Source organism: Pseudochaenichthys georgianus, chromosome 16, assembly GCF_902827115.2.
Source record: "Pseudochaenichthys georgianus chromosome 16, fPseGeo1.2, whole genome shotgun sequence".
Lineage (NCBI taxonomy): Eukaryota > Metazoa > Chordata > Actinopteri > Perciformes > Channichthyidae > Pseudochaenichthys > Pseudochaenichthys georgianus.
In genome coordinates this window covers 11,350,009-11,368,091 of record NC_047518.2, presented here as the reverse complement: position 1 = coordinate 11,368,091, position 18,083 = coordinate 11,350,009, and the positions used below count along the sequence as shown (strand labels likewise).

General features: G+C 41.4%; 1 protein-coding gene across 3 annotated transcripts in view; it reads left to right on the top strand.

Moving 5' to 3' along the window:
• The window catches only part of ulk4 (unc-51 like kinase 4), a 109,966-nt gene that overhangs the window by 73,618 nt on the left and 18,265 nt on the right, over nt 1-18,083 (top strand). For all 3 annotated transcript variants that reach the window (XM_034103425.1, XM_034103424.1, XM_034103426.1), the window contains exon 33: nt 17,871-18,037. In XM_034103425.1, the coding sequence (XP_033959316.1) occupies nt 17,871-18,037 (167 nt within the window). The remainder of the gene's footprint in view (nt 1-17,870; nt 18,038-18,083) is intronic.

Sequence of the window (18,083 nt, the reverse complement as noted above, 5' to 3'; positions counted from 1 at the left end):
TTCCTACACAATTATTATTTGTATATGATTGTGGATGGTTCAGTTTTAATTTTTGAACACAGTGCAGCCTAATTTAGAGAGTCTAGCTTGTAATCTGATTATATAAGGATGTGAAGTCTAAAGCTTCTCCGCTTAGAGTGGATTTGAGATTCATTTTTCCGGCGCATTGACAAGCAGACTGTGTGATTTGATAAGAAATAGACACATGTAGAGCATATCATTTAGTAGAAATTCAGCCCAACAGTTAAGTCGTGTTTGCATCCTGGTCTTGTGGTTCTGAAAAGGTCTCTGTTAGTTCAAATCGTTTGCTTGTCCTTAATTCATTAAAGAAGTCCTCAGGGACTTATTGTGTCTTCTGAATCCTTGAGGGTCTTTGAGGTTCCTCTTCAGGTTCTTATTTCTCTTGACCTTCTGTGAAGCTCAGTGGACTTTTTGAGGTAATTGCCTCTGAGCCGGTGTTGTCGTGTGTCGGTGGAACTTGCATCTACAGTATAAATTGCCATTTCAAATTGGGTTCAGTTTATTTCCCCAAACGTAAAAAAATGCTATAATTGTTCCTGCACACCGTGTCGAATCAATTATGCCCCCTAGTGTAAATTATACTATAAAGATCTGTCTTCCATATTAATGTGTTCGTATCAGTACCCAAGAGGTCATTGGAGTGTCACTTTTGCATTAAAGCAATCAATAAGAAAGTTTTGGCAGTAAATGTGGGATGTTTTTTAGTCTGTCTTGAGTTTATGCTCAGCATAGATTGTATTGATACAATTCCTTGCAATCCCTGCCTACCGGACCAAATATATTGACGTATAATAAATAAAATATATAATTTAAGTACATTTTATTTTACAAAGAACAACATCCCAGTGCAAATAAGCTGTTACAGAATATTCATATATTTAAATATGTGGTGATATTCCTTTAACCTCCCCATAATATTTACATAACTATCACTAATTTATGTAATTACCAACAATTAACAAGACCTACATTTTAGGGTTTGTCGGCATTTTAAAAGTAACGAAGAGTGCAAAACCTGGGGGGACACTTCTTTGCTTCTGGATTTCAAGTGAGTCAGGTTGTTTTATTGACCAATGCATGAATACTTAATACTAAGTGTACTACAGAATAAGATGGAAATGGTCACATCTCTTAGCTATAGGAAGGGACCAAAAACATGTTTACATACATTCTAGACAGCGCATTATGAATAAAATATGTTTTCTATTAATATCAAGATGAAAATCAGTAAAAGAGCTGATACGAAAAAAGTCATAGGCCTGAAAAATCAATTGGCATTTTTGTATTCATTATATACCATACCTTGCTTACGTCTAGGGTTGAAGAAGACTTACTAAAAATCAGCATACTCAAGTTACATTATTGAACCGATGTTCCCTTTTTTTAAACAAAATAAAAGATGATCCATTAATCGTATGTAACCTTCCTACTTTGCTCAGACAGTAATGCTCTGAGCCATCCTCCTGTTCAGTGGCGGCTGGTGGAAAATATTTTTGGTGGGGCTATGGAAATAGGGACCAAACCATACTAAGGCGGTCCGGGGGGATCCTCCCCCCAGTGGCGACTGGTCATTAGGGACAGGCACAGCCCCACCTAGTGTCAGCAGAAAGTATTAAAAATAATGATTACAACAAAATGCAAAAAATAAATTAAAAAATATATAAAATATATTTTAAGATCATGTTTAATCATCTGATTCGTCTGTACATTTCTGTTTTAGTCTGTGCTCTTCTAATTAGTGTCTACAGTGTGTGCCTATTGAGCTGTTTCGAGCCATGTGGGACAAACCCCGATCCTGCCCCTCCCTCTTACTGTCTAAGTGAACGGTGACTGTAAAATCTACACTGCGCATGCTCAGAATATTTTCCTATTTAATGTGTGTGGTAAAAAAAGAATGACCATAGGGGCAAAGTGCTGCCATCCCCACCATACGTCATCTCACATCACTCAGTCAGAGCTGATTGGCTGTAAGTACGTGTGCCGCGAAAAGTGTGGTGTGTGAAGAGGAGACGAGAGAGCTGCAGTAAGGCGTCCTAAAACCCGGAAGTAAGCTGCGCATGGCTTCCCTCGGCAAAAAAGCAATGAGATTTCTCCATAAGATTTTAGAAAATAGCTCCAAATAAGATCTGTGGGAAACGTAGCTGTTAGATAAATGCACGTTTTGTTCAGCCGGATAATATCCACATGTCTACCCTACTTTTATAATTTTCGAATCATAAATCTATTGATTAGATTAGATTTATGATAGACTTTTGAAACTACAAGAAGAAGGAGGACTTTTACAAAAAAGTAATAGAGATTTTTGTCCAGAGGGATAGGCAAATGGACTTCATCTTCAAGTCAAGGTAAGACTGCAATTTTATTGAAAATGGGATCTTACTAAGAGAGAACAATTCAATATTCAAATGATAAAATTACATTTTTTGGGTATCCTTTTGTTGAACTGTCTGTTTAAAATGAATTGAAGCATCAGACAAAAAAAGCTTTTGAAAAAGATAATACATTTGCAACATAGGTAGTCCAAATGTTTGGAAATGCATGTGTGTATAATAGGAAGATGAATCCACAAGGATATCCACCCAGGACCTATGATCAGACAAAAAAAGCTTTTGAAAATAATATTATATTTTGATTTAGGTCAAAATATAATATTTGTAAACCTGAAGAGTCAGTGCCAGCGCCTCACCAACCATGAACCTCACTGCAGAAGCTTATATATAGACATCTAAGTTGTTTGTGCCCCACCACTTTTGTACATATGAAAACGCCACTGCCTCCCCCGGAAGACATTTTTGAGAAATGACCCCTTAAATGATCTGGTGATGTTAGAGGGTGTGTGGGGGGGAGGACAAATTGAGGCTCAAAAATATGAGATAATCCATAATCTTCAGTGTGGTTAGCTATGAATCTTCCAAAACTGTGCAACAGTACAGTAGGCCCACACAAACTGCAGAACACTGGTGCTTTGGGAACACTCAAATGATTTAATTCCCATTTACAATCAGGAGACTAAATACGAACTGTGTGTGTGTGTGTGTGTGTGTGTGTGTGTGTGTGTGTGTGTGTGTGTGTGTGTGTGTGTGTGTGTGTGTGTGTGTGTGTGAGTGTGTGTGTGTGTGTGTGTGTGTGTGTGTGTGTGTGTGTGTGTGTGTGTGTGTGTGTGTGTGTGTGTGTGTGTGTGTGTGTGTGTGTGTGTGTGTGTGTGTGTGTCATACTTGCCAACCCTCCCGATTTTCGCGGGAGACTCCCGATTTCATTGCCCTCTCCCCGGTTTCCTCCCGGGGTCATATTTCTCCCGATTTCTGACCAAATCAAAACCATGGTAGCGCGTCTCTTTAGCAGCGCGCGCAACTCAAAGTTTGAGAGGGTGAGGAACAGAGATGGGGTCGTTACTAAAAAAAAGTAATATATTACATATTACATATTACTTTAAAAAAAAGTAATATATTACACTACTTCGTTACTATCTACATAAAGTAATTTGTTACTTTACTCGTTACTTTACTCTCAGGGCCGGCCCGCCCCTCCCTACAGGCAGATCACGCAGACTGCTAAAGTTTCAAATGTTCTCTTTAGTTCACGCATAAGACTGATCCAGATAGCTCCTGAATGTTTTCCTATCTGACCATGGCTGTCCTCTGTCTCCTGCTATCTGACCGTGGCTGTCCTCTGTCTCCTGCTATCTGACCGTGGCTGTCCTCTGTCTCCTGCTATCTGTATATTTTGCGCAGTCTATCTCTGCTCACGCTGTTGCGTCAGCGTGTTCTCCTGCGTGTTGGCCATGTGTTGCACTGGAGCCAGACTTCAGCCGAGCACGTACGAACTGCGCATGCGTGAGTGGCAATAACTCTCCTTACCAGCAGGCAGCGGTAGTGTGTATTCGTCATTCAAAACAAGCAACAACCGGAAAACAGAGAAGAAGAACTACGTGTGTGTGATATAAATAAACAACAGCTATGTGCGTTAGCTTCACCTAGCATGTGTTCTTTGCAGGTGTTTGTTGAGGTTTGATTATGACTGATTTTAGAAAGTAACGAAGTAACGCGTGTCGGGGCAATGTTAGTAACTGTAGTGTGATTACTGGATTATAAAAGTAACGCGTTACACTACTCCGTTACCGACAAAGTAATATTATTACAGTAACGCGTTACACCCAACTCTGGTGAGGAAGATGAAAACTGAACAAGAATCGACAACTCCACCCTCTGCTCACTCCTTTCCTGTAAAATACAGGTCCAGCCCACACATATGCTCCATGGTGCTACAGGCATTGCCCTTAAGGCCCTGACACACCAACCCGATTTTGGGAGTCAGAGGCCGTCAGAGGCTGTCGGGCATTCGCAGCGCCGTAGTCAGGTTGGTGTGTCCCGCACCGTCGACCGTGACACGCCTTATTTAGACTGCCAGACCCGATGCATGGCCGATTCAACATGTTGAATCGGCCATGCATCGGGTCTGGCAGTCGGACTAAATAATCACTCTGATTGGCTGTTCAGCTAGCAAATCAGTGCATGAGAAGCGAAGCGGAAGTGAGGGACGTAAACAAACGATTTAAGAAGGCACACACAGACTGCTATTCATTTTCATCTCATCATGGCGATCTGGAATGATGCAAACGAAGACCTGCTCATCACCTTGATCCAGGAGAGGCCAGCTCTGTATGATATTACGGAGAAAAGACACTCTTCTTCTTCTCTGTCTTCCGGTTGTTGCCTCTTTTGAATGACGAATACACACTACCGCCGCCTGCTGGTAAGAAGAGTTATTGCCACTCACGCACTGAAGTCGGTGCGGTGTGTTCCCGTGCGACACATGGCCAAAACGCAGGAGAACACGGCCAGGCAACAGCCGACTTCAGCGTCGGCTAGTCCTCTGGTGACTGCTTGGTGTGTCAGGGCCTTTACAACTACAGTAAGCATGTAAATGTTAATCTACAGCTCCGGCGATCCACTAGCACCGAGACGCAGCCATCCTCGACAACTACTGTAGCGTCACCTTGGATACGAGTCCAAACAACTCACAGACACACAGGCCAGGGCGCTGACACGGCGCCCTTTGAGCATCAGATATGACTACGCTGATTGGCTGAAATTATGTTTCGGCGGCATAGTATACAGATAGCAACAGTCAGCTTGTTGGCTGCTGCTGCTCTGGCTGAGGGCTCCTTTCTACCGCCCGGACGAGAGGGGGTAATGATACACGCTGAGGCCAGGCAGGAAACATGTGACTTATCAGTAACTTTAGACATCGTAAAACAATTTTAAACGAGATTTTATTGTAGATTATACATTTTACTGATACCAATTATATAATATTTACCTTCTTCATTAAAAATAAAAATATATTTTTTTTAATATATTTTTTTATTTATTTTTTATTTTTAATGACAATCAAACATGTGGGAAGAAGGTGGGCGGCGCCCCTATGGGCCGGCCGCCACTTCTCCTGTTGATTCCCAATATAACTCATTTCTCAGTGGTTTATAAATAGATAAAACCGCAAAGCATTGTCGAATGTCTATTTGTAACCTAGTTAAAGTCCAAGCTCCAAAATAGGACAGACCTCAATGTTTTTCAGTCATAAATTATTCCTCCAGTCTTTAAATGATACTTGCTCATTAGCAAGTATCATTTATACGAGGCATCCTCAAAGTCCGGACTCCGGCAAATTATACTTTTCATATGTATTATCTGTATTATCTGTGTTATCTGGGAGACATCGCCACAACGCAACGAGTCAAAATGATCGGCTATGTCCAGACTGCAAACAGCGCTCTACATGTCCTGTTCCACTGTCTGTGTGTGTCTGTCAACGCATTGGTCCAATCGCATTCAGCATCCCGTCAGCGTTTTTCCCCCCCAAACAATCTGCGAATCAGAGGCACAGTAGGGCGGGTCTTCGCGGAATGCGGTGGGGAAAATGTGTGTCTCGTCTCTTTCAACCTGTCTGAGTCAGAGCGAGAGTTTAAAAAAAAAAAAAATTCAGAGCGAGAGTTAACAGCTCATCTAGTTCCATCTGTACTGTAGCTAGGAGCCTAGTTTCACCTACCGGGGTGGCAACTGACACCCTAAAAATAGGCCTTGCCACCCCAGTTGGCAGCTTTGTTTTGGAAGAAAAGTTGTGGCTCATCGGACATTTATGAGAGAAAGGCTCTAATGTCCGAGTGCAAGTGAATGCAGCACAAGATACACGTCATGTAACCCCTCCCCCGGTCCTGGCGCGAGCGTGGACATATGATTGGCAGCGATTTCATTTGAACGGGACGGCGCAAAACGAGAAGCCTTTCGGACCCAAGCACTGAAGGAATGAGGTATTTGCGGTCTATAATGACAGAGAAGAGACTGTCAGTTTGGCTGTACTCAGCATTGAATCAAAACGCACTAAAGCTGTTGATCTTAATACGTTTGTGAGGCGTGTTGCTGAACAAAATGCATTCAGCTGTAATACATGTCAACTTGATGCTCTGCTCACGGATGAGCATACAAAACTATTAAGATGATGACCTTATGTGTGTAAATATATTTTTTTCTTTGAGGGGGTCTGCCCCCAAAAAACAGTTTTAAGTCCTGAGAAAGTCAAATAAGACGGTGTGTAAAACTACACTGCCCAGCCAAAAAAAAGTAACCACTTTGATTGAACTAGGCCAGTAGGTAAGGGCTTTCCACTGGATAATAACTGAAGTATAAAAGAATGCATTACTGAAGTGATGGAGACCATGTTGAAGCCAAACAAAAAGAGAAAATAACAGGTCAGATCAAGCAAATCCCCCTCTCAGATTCCACAGCAACCAGAAGAACATAAATACTGGCTGGTGATTTTATGAATCAGCTTTGTGATGGAATAAAAACATGCACAGTACATTTCCTTAGCTGTGGGTGAGTCCACTGACACCACTGACATTGCTCAGTTGCTGGTGTTTGTGAGTTTTTATGATGAGGCAAAGGGGGAGTTTGTTGAAGATGTGTTGGGCCTGACGAACCTCAGTGGACACACAAGGGGGAAGACATTTATAAAGCAATAATGGGAATGCTGAATGAAAAAGAGTGCAGCTGCCTTTATTCATAACTGTGCAGCTCCACTGCCACTCTGAGGGGTCAAGCACAGACACAATAACAATGAAAACTGCTGCATACAGATTATTTTTGTTTTTGCAACCTCGTGTTAAGAATGTTGTTGCAATTGTTTAAAAGTTTGAATGACCGTAATAAACGGACCTTTGTCTTATTGAAACATTTATTTTGGACCTTTAAGATTTGTATTTGAGTACCCCTGATTTATACATATGTGACTTTTTTTTAATTGACTTGTTAGTATATACTAACTATACTTCAAACTTTCAATCCCTCTGATCAATCTTAGTTATGTCCTCCCCTGTACACATACACAGTGTAGCCATGCATACACGTCCAAACACGTCAGTCACAGTGAAACTCATTATTACATGACGCACAAAGACACTGACGCTCATCCTAGGTGTGCTCCATAAACATTTGGCATAAACCTGCATACAAATCTCCTCAGTAAAAGCTTTTGTGTGTACAGTCTTTCATCAAGCAATTGCTGACTGAAAAAACCAAACCAAAAAATAAATACATTTGCAGGCTAATCGCATATCATATAACAGCACTTGCTATTTTGGTCACAATACATGAGCTTCTCATATTACCCTCAAATGATTTTTCATAGAACACTATGCTTAGTTTGGGAAACTTGTAAAAGCTGGTGTTAAAAAGCAACCATTTATCCTTTCCTTTACGTTTGTATGACTAGCAAAATGGCAGAGTGCATGACTAAATGAAGGGTACAGAAGGTCAAGCCTTTATTTTAAATTGGAGACTGCAATTGTCCTATTGCTTTCAGATAACTAGGCATTCAGTCAGCTGAGAACAATTGAGAAGAATAGATGGTAATAAAAACCATGGCAGTGCAGACTCTGCTTGCAGGCATTGATGCCGATGTCACATTCCTTCTGTAGTATCAATATGGATCCAGACACCTTTTTAGGGTGCAAGTGATTTGTTTATTCACGTTGTTGATATTGAATCGGTAAATGTATTTTGTTGACCATTGCAGGTCAAATCAAATTAGTGGCTTTGCGCAAAGAAGAATTATGCGTCTTGGTTGTCTAATTCAGTGGTTCCCAAACTTTTTGTGCCCAAGGCACACCAAAGGACAAGTAAAAGTCTCATGGCACACCTATTGTGCAAAATAGCCCTTATAACACGTGTTATCACTCATATCATGTAAAATATCTGTAAATGTGCATAATTACTTACTAATGCCAAATAAAATGTGACAAAGACAACTATATTACTCATGAAATATTTATTAACGAAATATTTCAGAAATTATTTTTAAACTTTATCAAATTAGGCTTCATCAAAGCAGCAACACACTCATTTAAACCAGACAGGTCACAACATTAAAAATGAGGCAAAGGAAACTCAGCAGAAATTCAGCACAGAGAACTGTCAATGCAAGGAAGCTGCATTGTCCATGATCCTGAACTACAAATTATAAATGTAACATTTCAGCAATCAGCATTGAAACATGTGCTATTGTAAATATTTTTGCCAACTTACAAATTAGTGAGATACATGTGCCCGTCGAGGCGCACAGCATTTTGTAATCCTTGGTGGCACTGAGGAGAGGGCCACTCGCAAGTCCTGTTCAACAGAGAGCCGTGACCTCCTGTTGTTCTTCATGTAAACCAGAGTAGAGAACGCCAACTCCAGAGATGGGGTCGTTACTAAAATTTTTTAATATATTACATATTACTTTTAAAAATATATATATATATTACACTACTTCGTTACTATCTACATAAAGTAACTCGTTACTTTACTCGCCGAGCACGTACGAACTGCGCATGCGTGAGTGGCAATAACTTTCCTTACCAGCAGGCGGTGGTAGTGTGTATTTGTCATTCAAAACAGGCAACAACCGGAAGACAGAGAAGAAGAACAGACTATGTGATATAAACAAACAACAAATAGCGTGTGCGGTAGCTTCTGTCACTACCCGATCTGCAGCTCTGCCCGATCTGCAGTGCGCATGTGCGAGATGGTCCGCCATTTTGGACAACTCCGGACGGCAACCCAAGTAGGACAACATTAACACAATGGCTTTTGGCAAAGCTCAAAAGGAAAACTCGAGAGAGGGATGAGTTATTGTTATTACAACGTGACTTCATTATTATTTAACAACTCTTTTCATTGAGTTCTTTTATTTGGGGTTAAGTACATTGTCAGAATAAGTGAGAAATGGATTTAACTTCTGTTAGACAGCTATCATACTGAATACATATTTACTGTGAATGTGTGCAAAATGTATGGCATATAGCTGTCTAACAGAAGTTAAATCCTTTTCTCACTTATTCTGACAATGTACTTAACCCCAAATAAAAGAACCCACTAAAAAGAGTTGTTAAATAATAGTGAAGTCACGTTGTAATAACAATAACTCATCTCTCTCGAGTTTTATTTTTGAGCTTTGCCAAAAGCCACTGTGTCAAGTGTCCTACTTGGGTTGCCGTCCGGAGTTGTCCAATATGGCGGACCATCTCGCACATGCGCACTGCAGATCGGGCAGAGCTGCAGATCGGGTAGTGACAGCTTCACCCAGCGCCATATAGATAGAAGAGTTACGACAACGGAAGTCCAAAAACGGTTATCGTCACGTGGTTCATGTAGACGAGGATCGTTCCCCGGAAGTTCATGGCGGGCAATGTGAATGCATTGATAACAGGAGATAGAACTACGATTTTTGGTAATTATTAGTGAATAAAGGTTTTGATTTGCAATATTTATACAACAAATCGATATGTGTATGTATTTACATCAATATGTTTTAAAAAATAAAATCGAATTTGCTAATATTAAGTGATAATATTAGGATTAGTGTGAACAACTAGTGTACATGTTAGGCTAACAGTGCCTTGGTTAAAGAGCCTGTTGCTGTTTATTTATAGCTTTGAATTCTTTCAAACCAATATTATCTTCTTAAGTATGGTAGTCAGGAGCATCACTTTCTAATGTGTATTGATACATTTAGAGGGAGGGGATCTAAAGTAATGCTTTACAATTCAGATTAGATTCATTTCTACCATTTTCTTAAATTCATGGTAGTTTCAGTAATCCCATGGTAATTGAGGACACAAGTTATCTAAATCAGAGGTTCTCAATTGTTTTTCAGCCAAGGACCCCTTACAACAGGGGTGCCCAACCTTTTTTGAACCGAGAGCTACTTTTAAAGTTGCCAGTCTGCCGAGATCTACCAGTCCAAATAGAGAGGTGTAGCCATTACTGACAGCCTACTACCAGGTAAATACACACTTCTACTTGTATAAAACTGACCTTTAATACTCCATAAAATACTGCAGATCCTTTATTTTACCTCTTTCTAATCTACACACATACAAGTATTTAACTGAAGTCACACAACAGTGTTGTTGATACAGAGTTGGAGTTTATTCACACGTCACACTACTGTGGGTAATGTTTTCAAGAAGCATTGAACAGTGCTGCCACATATGATACAGGGAAAAAGAAAATACTCTGAACCCTTTCTTTGCCATTATATAAAAATAGTGTTGCTACAAAAGTATAAATTAGGCTTACTAATAAGACAACTCAGATCTGAAGCTACTCAGGAATCTGCTGCCAAAGTGCAATAAAAAAGACAAAATTAATAGAATCAAACCCTTTTTTTGTTGCATTTTAGTAGAGTATAAAAAGAAATGCCTTTTTAAAATATGATGCAAGCAACACTAGTTTCTTAACCTGAATTGATAATAGACTATAATCAATTTAAGTTTGCATTCTTATACAATTTTGTACAATAATTATAATGAATAAGTTCAAACAAATTAAAACGTACAGCTGATTAATAACGGTATCTAACTTGAGTTTTTATTATATCAAAAACCTGTTGAAATGCTACGGTTATTTTTACTGTCCCCCAAAAAGCGTGTGGGCAGCCTCCAGGAACGCTTCTTTCACAACTTCGCTGTCTTTGAAAGACTTCATGTGTTTCGCAAGAACATGACTGACACGATAAGATGCTCTGGTAGCAGCCTTGCTCTTGTTGTTGGGCCTGGTGAAAATGGACTGCTTTCAGGCCCCTCCCCTTTTGGAGCGTAGGGCAGAATTAGGAGGGAATTCCGTCTCGTAGCGTTTGTGCACTGTTTTGAAATGCCGCTCCTAAATGACCCTTCTTCGATAAAGCCACGCTCGCATTGCAGGTGAGACAGATGGACTTTGAATTGGAATAGATACAAAAATGATGAATTTTGGGCTTTTTTGCTTCAGCCATAATTGCGGTCTTGTTTGTGTGCAGACTGTCACTCCTGTTGACACGGAGAACGTCAGCGAAATAGTGCCCACTGCCCACCAGCCACGCCCCCACACATGGGGTCATGCCGGCCAATCACAAAGCTTTGGTGCGTTCAAGTGCATTATTCTGGCACGGGAAGATTATGTTATAGGACATTAGCGATAAAACAGAATATTGTTGTTCTATTTTTAGACACATCTCGCGATCGACTGGGAATCTCCCCGCGATCGACCGGTCGATCGCGATCGACTGGTTGGGCACCCCTGCCTTACAAGATAGAGAATACACCAAGGACCCCCTCATTCTGATTTGTGATTTTGGGCTATATAAATAAAAATTGACTTGATTTGACATGTATGTCCCTTGGAATAATCTGACGTAGCCTATTTTTTACACTTCTATAGTCTTAGTTATGTGAAACTCTGTGAGTTGGGGGAACATGTCTGTAATGCCATTTTGCACCTGCCTTCTCCAGATCGCTGTTTTGGCACGGAATGCCTGGATTTTGTCGCTTACCTCCAGGATAGAGGCATATCTGCCTTGAACGGACAAACTGAGATCGTTCAATAAGTTGAACACATCTGCGAGGTAGGCGAGCTGTGCGATCCATTCGGGGTCCGAGAAGAGTGCTGCAGTGGTTGGCTTGTCATTCTGGATGAACTCACACAGCTCTGAGCGCAGTTCGTACACCCGCTGTAGCACTTTTCCACGGGAGAGCCAACGCACCTCTGAATGGAACAGCAGGGTGTCCTGTCCTGCGCCCATCTCCCTGCAGAGCTGGCCGAATAAACGGGACTGTGGCTTACACTTGATGTGGTTGACCACAGATACCACCGTGCTGAGAACGGACTGTAGCTCAGGACTCAACGATTTTGACGCCAGAGCCTGCCTGTGCAGCATGCAGTGGGTAGCTATCATCATTGGATTGCGCTCCTTGGCACGAGCAACCACCCCACTATTGCGTCCGGTCATGGCAGCTGCCCCATCCGTGCAAATCGCAATGCAATTCTCCCAACTCACATTGCCAGTCTCCATGAACATATCTATAACATTGAAAATCTCCTCACCTGTTGCTCGCCCCGTCAACTCTTGACAAAATAAAAAATCTTCCTGAATCCTTCCTTCCCACGGGTAGCGAACCAGCGCGATGAGCTGCGCAGAGCATCCAATTGAACCGCGAATTTAGACCCTCTCAGTCTTTCCAGCAGTTGTGATTTGATATCAGCAGACATGTCCTCAATTCGTCGTCTGATGGTGTCATTTGACAGAGGTACACTTCTCAATTTGGCAGCCGCATCTTTCCCCACCATCACCTCACACAGATCCACCGCAGCAGGGAGCAGCAGTTCCTCCGCTATTGTGTGGGGCTTTCGCGCCTTACGTTACGTCCACACAGCAGCTTTTCAAAAATCTTGAAAATCTTGGAGCTGGGCGTGTCTGAAAGCTTGGGGATTTTTTGTGAGCAACGCGACCAACAACCAATCACATGAATCTCCCGCCCCCGACATACAAAGCAAAAAACCCCGGGATTTTATGCGAGCAATATATATATATATATAAACTCCCCAAACAGGCGAAAACCTACCAGTTTCACCCACTGTCTCTGCCACCTCCCTCCATGCCTGGTTCCTCCGGTTTGTATCCCGTTAATAGTTCTGGTCGTAAAGAACCGGGTGATTTGCTACCGTAATTTCTCGTTTGGAATATGAGGAAATGAACTGCGGTCTGGTTCTCCCTGCTTACACGCGGTTTGATTGGCTAGCGCTTCTACTGTCAGATTTGCATAAACGTGTTTGATTGGCTGACGCTTCCAGCTCAGCTTCAAAAGTTGAACATTGCTCAACTTTTGAATCCTGGAAATCTTCGCTTCGCTCCCCCACAATGCAGTTCGGCGAAAAGCGAGGCAAAGTGACGTCATCCCCATTCAAAGTCAATGGGCAGAGAAGCGGTGGAAGATTCGTCTAAAGCTGCTGTGTGGACGTACCGTAAAGCTGCTGTGTGGACGTACGGTTAGCAATCCTCTGCGCTACCAGGTAGGAGGCCCGCTGCGCTTTAGCAGAAACAGACGTAACATTAACCATCCGTTGTTGTTGCTGGCGTTAGTCCTCACCCTTCCTCTCAAAAAAAGCCCGGTCTTTTTTTACATAATCTGGATGCTTGGTCTCGAGGTGCCTCTTCAATTTGGCAGGCTTCATCGCCTCATTGGCAAGACACCGCAGGCATATCAGACATTTCGGTTTCCCTTCCACTTCAATAAATCCATATTGGAGATACTCCTCATCGTATTTCCTTACTTTTGTTTTTTGTTTTTCAGCAGGAGCAATTTCACGACCAACAGCAAAAAAACATGTGATGTAATTATATACAAACACTGCATTTGCACTTTTTCACCAAACGAAAACCACACCATTGGGAAAGCTTAATGTTTTGTTTAATACAAAAAAACAGGGAAAGGCTTGAAAAACACAGAGTTGAGACTCAGGGTGCAGCGTGAGGGTCTCAGTGCAGGTATTCAGGCTCCATTGAATCCCCCTCTGGTTCTTGTGCTGAAAGAGGGAGTAACAGACAGGAGAAAGGGTTATACACACACAGCACACCTATTGGATGGGAAATTGCCTTGGGGAGATAAGGTGTTTACTTATATAAAACAGTAGTATTAAACTTACCTTGTGTTTTCACTCTCATTTAAGTCCCTCTCCCTTTGCCATCAATCCAAAATCAGCTGAGCTGCAACATTATACAGACGGGTAATAATCAACATAATCACAAGGACACAATATGGCTCTGCTAAAAACACTCACTCTTACACGCACCAAAGTTATATTTATCTAATATTTAACTCCCTCCACCCCCGCATACAATCCCGTTTAGAAGCCCCTCTTCTCTAATTCAACAACGTTGGACGAAATGACATTAAGAGAACGGAATTTACAATTGAAAGGCTGTTCAACGTGTGTTGCTAACTTGCTTCGGTATGCTAGCTTAATCTGTTATCTGTAAACGTTCCCTAAATCTACTAATTTAGGGACAATCCCCTGACATCCTTTAATACACATTTTGAATCAGATGTACTGATAATATCCGCAATATAAATCGTTAAACTTCTTCTTACCTTTAAAAGTCCGTCACGAACGGTCTATTATGCTGCAACTCTATAGCTCTGCTAGCCTTGGCGCTAACTTCCGGGGAACGATTGAGAGGCTCCACGATCCGCCATTGCTGTAAGAAAGTGGTCGATTGGAGTGAACGGAGATGTCGTAACTCTCAGTCTATATAATAATAATCCTTGTATTTATTATAGCGCTTTATCAAAGACTCTCAAAGCACTTTACAAATACACATTACACATACAGATCATCTACTGTGGACAATACCCACAGGAGTAAATTCGGGTGAAGTGTCTTGCCCAAGGACACAACGGCCTGACGCAGTGGGATCTGATGATCAAACGCACAGACCACTGCGCCACCCGTCCCTTAATCATATATATATATACATATGGCGCTGACTTCACCTTAGCATGTGTTCTTTGCAGGTGTTTGTTGAGGTTTGACGTGGTGTTTCCAGCAGTGGATAACAGCTTCTGGCCTGGACACAGTTTGCACCTCACCGTCACATTCCTGTCTATTCTTCGGACGAACTCAAAATAATGGGCATACCTCCACCCCTCGAAAGTTATCGCTGACTCAGCCATGTGTATGCAGCACTGCACGTGGAGATGTGAACGCGCATGTCGCGCAGATTACGTACATATAAACCTACAAAGTACTGATAGTAAATTAAAAAATAATAATTTTTGTGTAGTTGTATATTGCAATAATAACGTATGGTTGTCACAAAATCCCACGGCACACCCGGACTTATCTCACGGCACACCAGTGTGCCGCGGCACACCGTTTGGGAACCACTGGTCTAATTTATGAGCAACTTCAATGACTTAATGATATGTGTATCAATGTAATATCACATAGTTTAGGATTTACAATAACTCAAGTGGTTTGAGCATATGCTTTACATTTGAACGTACCCAATGAAAGACTGTTTGTTTTGATAAATGATGCAGCTAGCTATAATGCATTGTAGATAGATTCTCAAATATCAGGAAGATTTAGAGAATTCATTTGATTGTATATCCTGTTTTTTATTTGGTAATAATGGTTTTGTATAGTGATGGCAGATATTTTGACCAGATACAGTAATGACAGAGTCATTTTTAACATATATCTAGAACAGAGTTTTCTTGTGACCAGCACTGCATTGTCGCATCACATTATCAGCAGAAGAGGTCCGTGTTGAACATTCCAAAATAGAGCAGTCTGTTTATTTAATTATGAGGCAGCTTGACAAAGTAACAGTACATCTCACTGACAGCAGGCTAGGTTGATAGCTTTCTAGTGTCTGCAGTGTTGCCTTTTGCCTCACAAAAATAAACACACAACATCTACATTCTAAATAAAGATCTATCGGAATAGAAAATAACACTGGGTGTGTTTTCCCCAGTGAAGACAGTCATTTAAAGAGGCTGGTGTTAAATTACAGGCTGTTTTTAACATTATTCAGACTCAGCTCTCTGAACTAAAGCTTCTTTTAAATGTAGAGAAAACCAAGGTAATGCTCTTTTCTAAAGCTAAAAAGACACCAGAGCCTGTTTTAGATATTGTAACTACGCAAGGAATAAAACTTGAAGTGGTTACCTGTTACAAACACCTTGGTATCTGGCTTGATGATTGTCTCACTTTTAAACTTCATGTCTAAAAAGCTGAGGGTTAGGCTAGGTTTCTTCTACAGAAACAAGTCCTGTTTCTCGCTTGAGGCCAGGAAAAGGCTAGTCACTGTGACCTTTTTACCTGTGCTGGACTATGGGGATCTGGAATATATGAATGCACCTTCCAATTGCCTGGTCCAGTTAGATGCTGCGTATCACAGTGCACTGAGATTTGTGACAAACTGTAAAGCATTAACCCATCACTGTACCCTGTATGCAAGGGCTGGTTTGCTTTCACTAACTGTACGGAGGCTCAGTCACTGGTACATTTTTATATACAAAGCCATGCTAGGGAAACTTCCATCTTATATCTGCTCCCTGATCTCACGGAGAATTGTAAGTGGCTACTGCCTGAGATCGAATGCTGTGGTTTTATTAAATGTGCCAACTGCTAGGACTGTCTTAGGGAAGACAGCTTTTAGATGCGCAGCTCCTCTGTCTTGGAATAGTCTGCAAATTAAATGTAAACTTAACAATCTGGTGCCACTAAATGTTTTTAAAGCTCTGTTGGATGCTACTCAATCGGAAGCTATTGGTACCTGTTTATGTGGATAATTTTGTAAATGATGCTGGATGATGTCCTTTTGTTGTTCTATTTATGTGTTTATGTTTCATGTGGAACTACTTGAGCAGGTCTCCCTTGGAAAAGAGATCAATGATCTCAATGGGATTTATCTGTATAAATAAAGGTTTGAAATTAAATGAATTTAACTGTTACCTTTTTGTGCACAGGAAATTAAAACGAAGTTCAACTTTGCAGTTATTGATAGCCAAAGTACTGGCACAGTGTTTATTTATTGGAAGGCATGTGTCATGACAAACTATTCAGGGCAGAGTCAACCCAGTTTCCACTTCCAGAGATGTGCAGTGAGAACACCCCGGGGACAGGAGCGTTAACAGCTCACTACACAGATCCAGCTGCAAAATATCTTTTGAGTCATGTTACATTTAATGAGCAAAAGAACATGATTTTGCACTTTAGTTAGAGCCATTTATTCATGGCTTAGAAAGGGTTGTCAGCTTTACAACCTGTTCTACATTGGACCTTTTTCTAGAGAGGGATAGAGTGAGGGAAGGAACAGAGACATGAAGAGGAGTACAAAAAGTATTTTTAGATAGCATCTGAGTAGAGTTACCTGTTGTTGTTGTTACCATTCTGTGGATTTCAACACGCACAGCCCTGAGTTCTGTTTAAATAGTTAAATATGGAATTCTGATCTTTTTCTCTGCCGGGCAAATTGGTGACAATGAATGCTAATCGACTCAAGAGGGCGAGTGTCGATTAGCCCCCCCCCCCAGTGCAGCAGCTATTGATTTACTGTGGAGTCGAAGCAGAGCCTGCAGCTATGTTCTCAGGTCAGGCTCAGGTATGCTGTTATCCTGCATCCTAACATGCTTGTAGGAGAGAAACAAAGGTGCGTTGGGGGTTTTGGAATGTATACGCAGAGTGGGGGTTGCAGTCTATCACTTTAACTCATATGAATGACCTATTGAGGTGATTTATCTCTAAATATGATATGTCATAATGACAATGGAGGGACAGGAAGCTAAAGTGCTTAATGTTTTCCAACAGGAAGAGTATTTTGCTAGCACGATCATGTGCTTAGGGTCTGTTATGATGTTACCTCTGCAATTTATTTGAGTACTTTGCTGTGTAGACTGTCACCAGAGTGTAAAATAATACGTTTTGGTATCAACAACCAAACATCTGTTTAATTCTTTACCCAATCACTCTCCCTCTACTGCACAGGCCTGATAGAGGTGGTGGTGAGCACCTTCCCAGAGGCTGCACTAATACACCTGGACGGAGAAGGGAATGCTGGGAGGAAGGTCAGCCATCATGTGTTACCAGCTCTTCTGGAACTGCTTCACAACATCCTGAAACAATTGTCTGCTGTTGTCCGCTCCGCACTGCAGGTACGATCACTGAAACTCTGGCTTTTTGAGTAACTCCACAAACTAA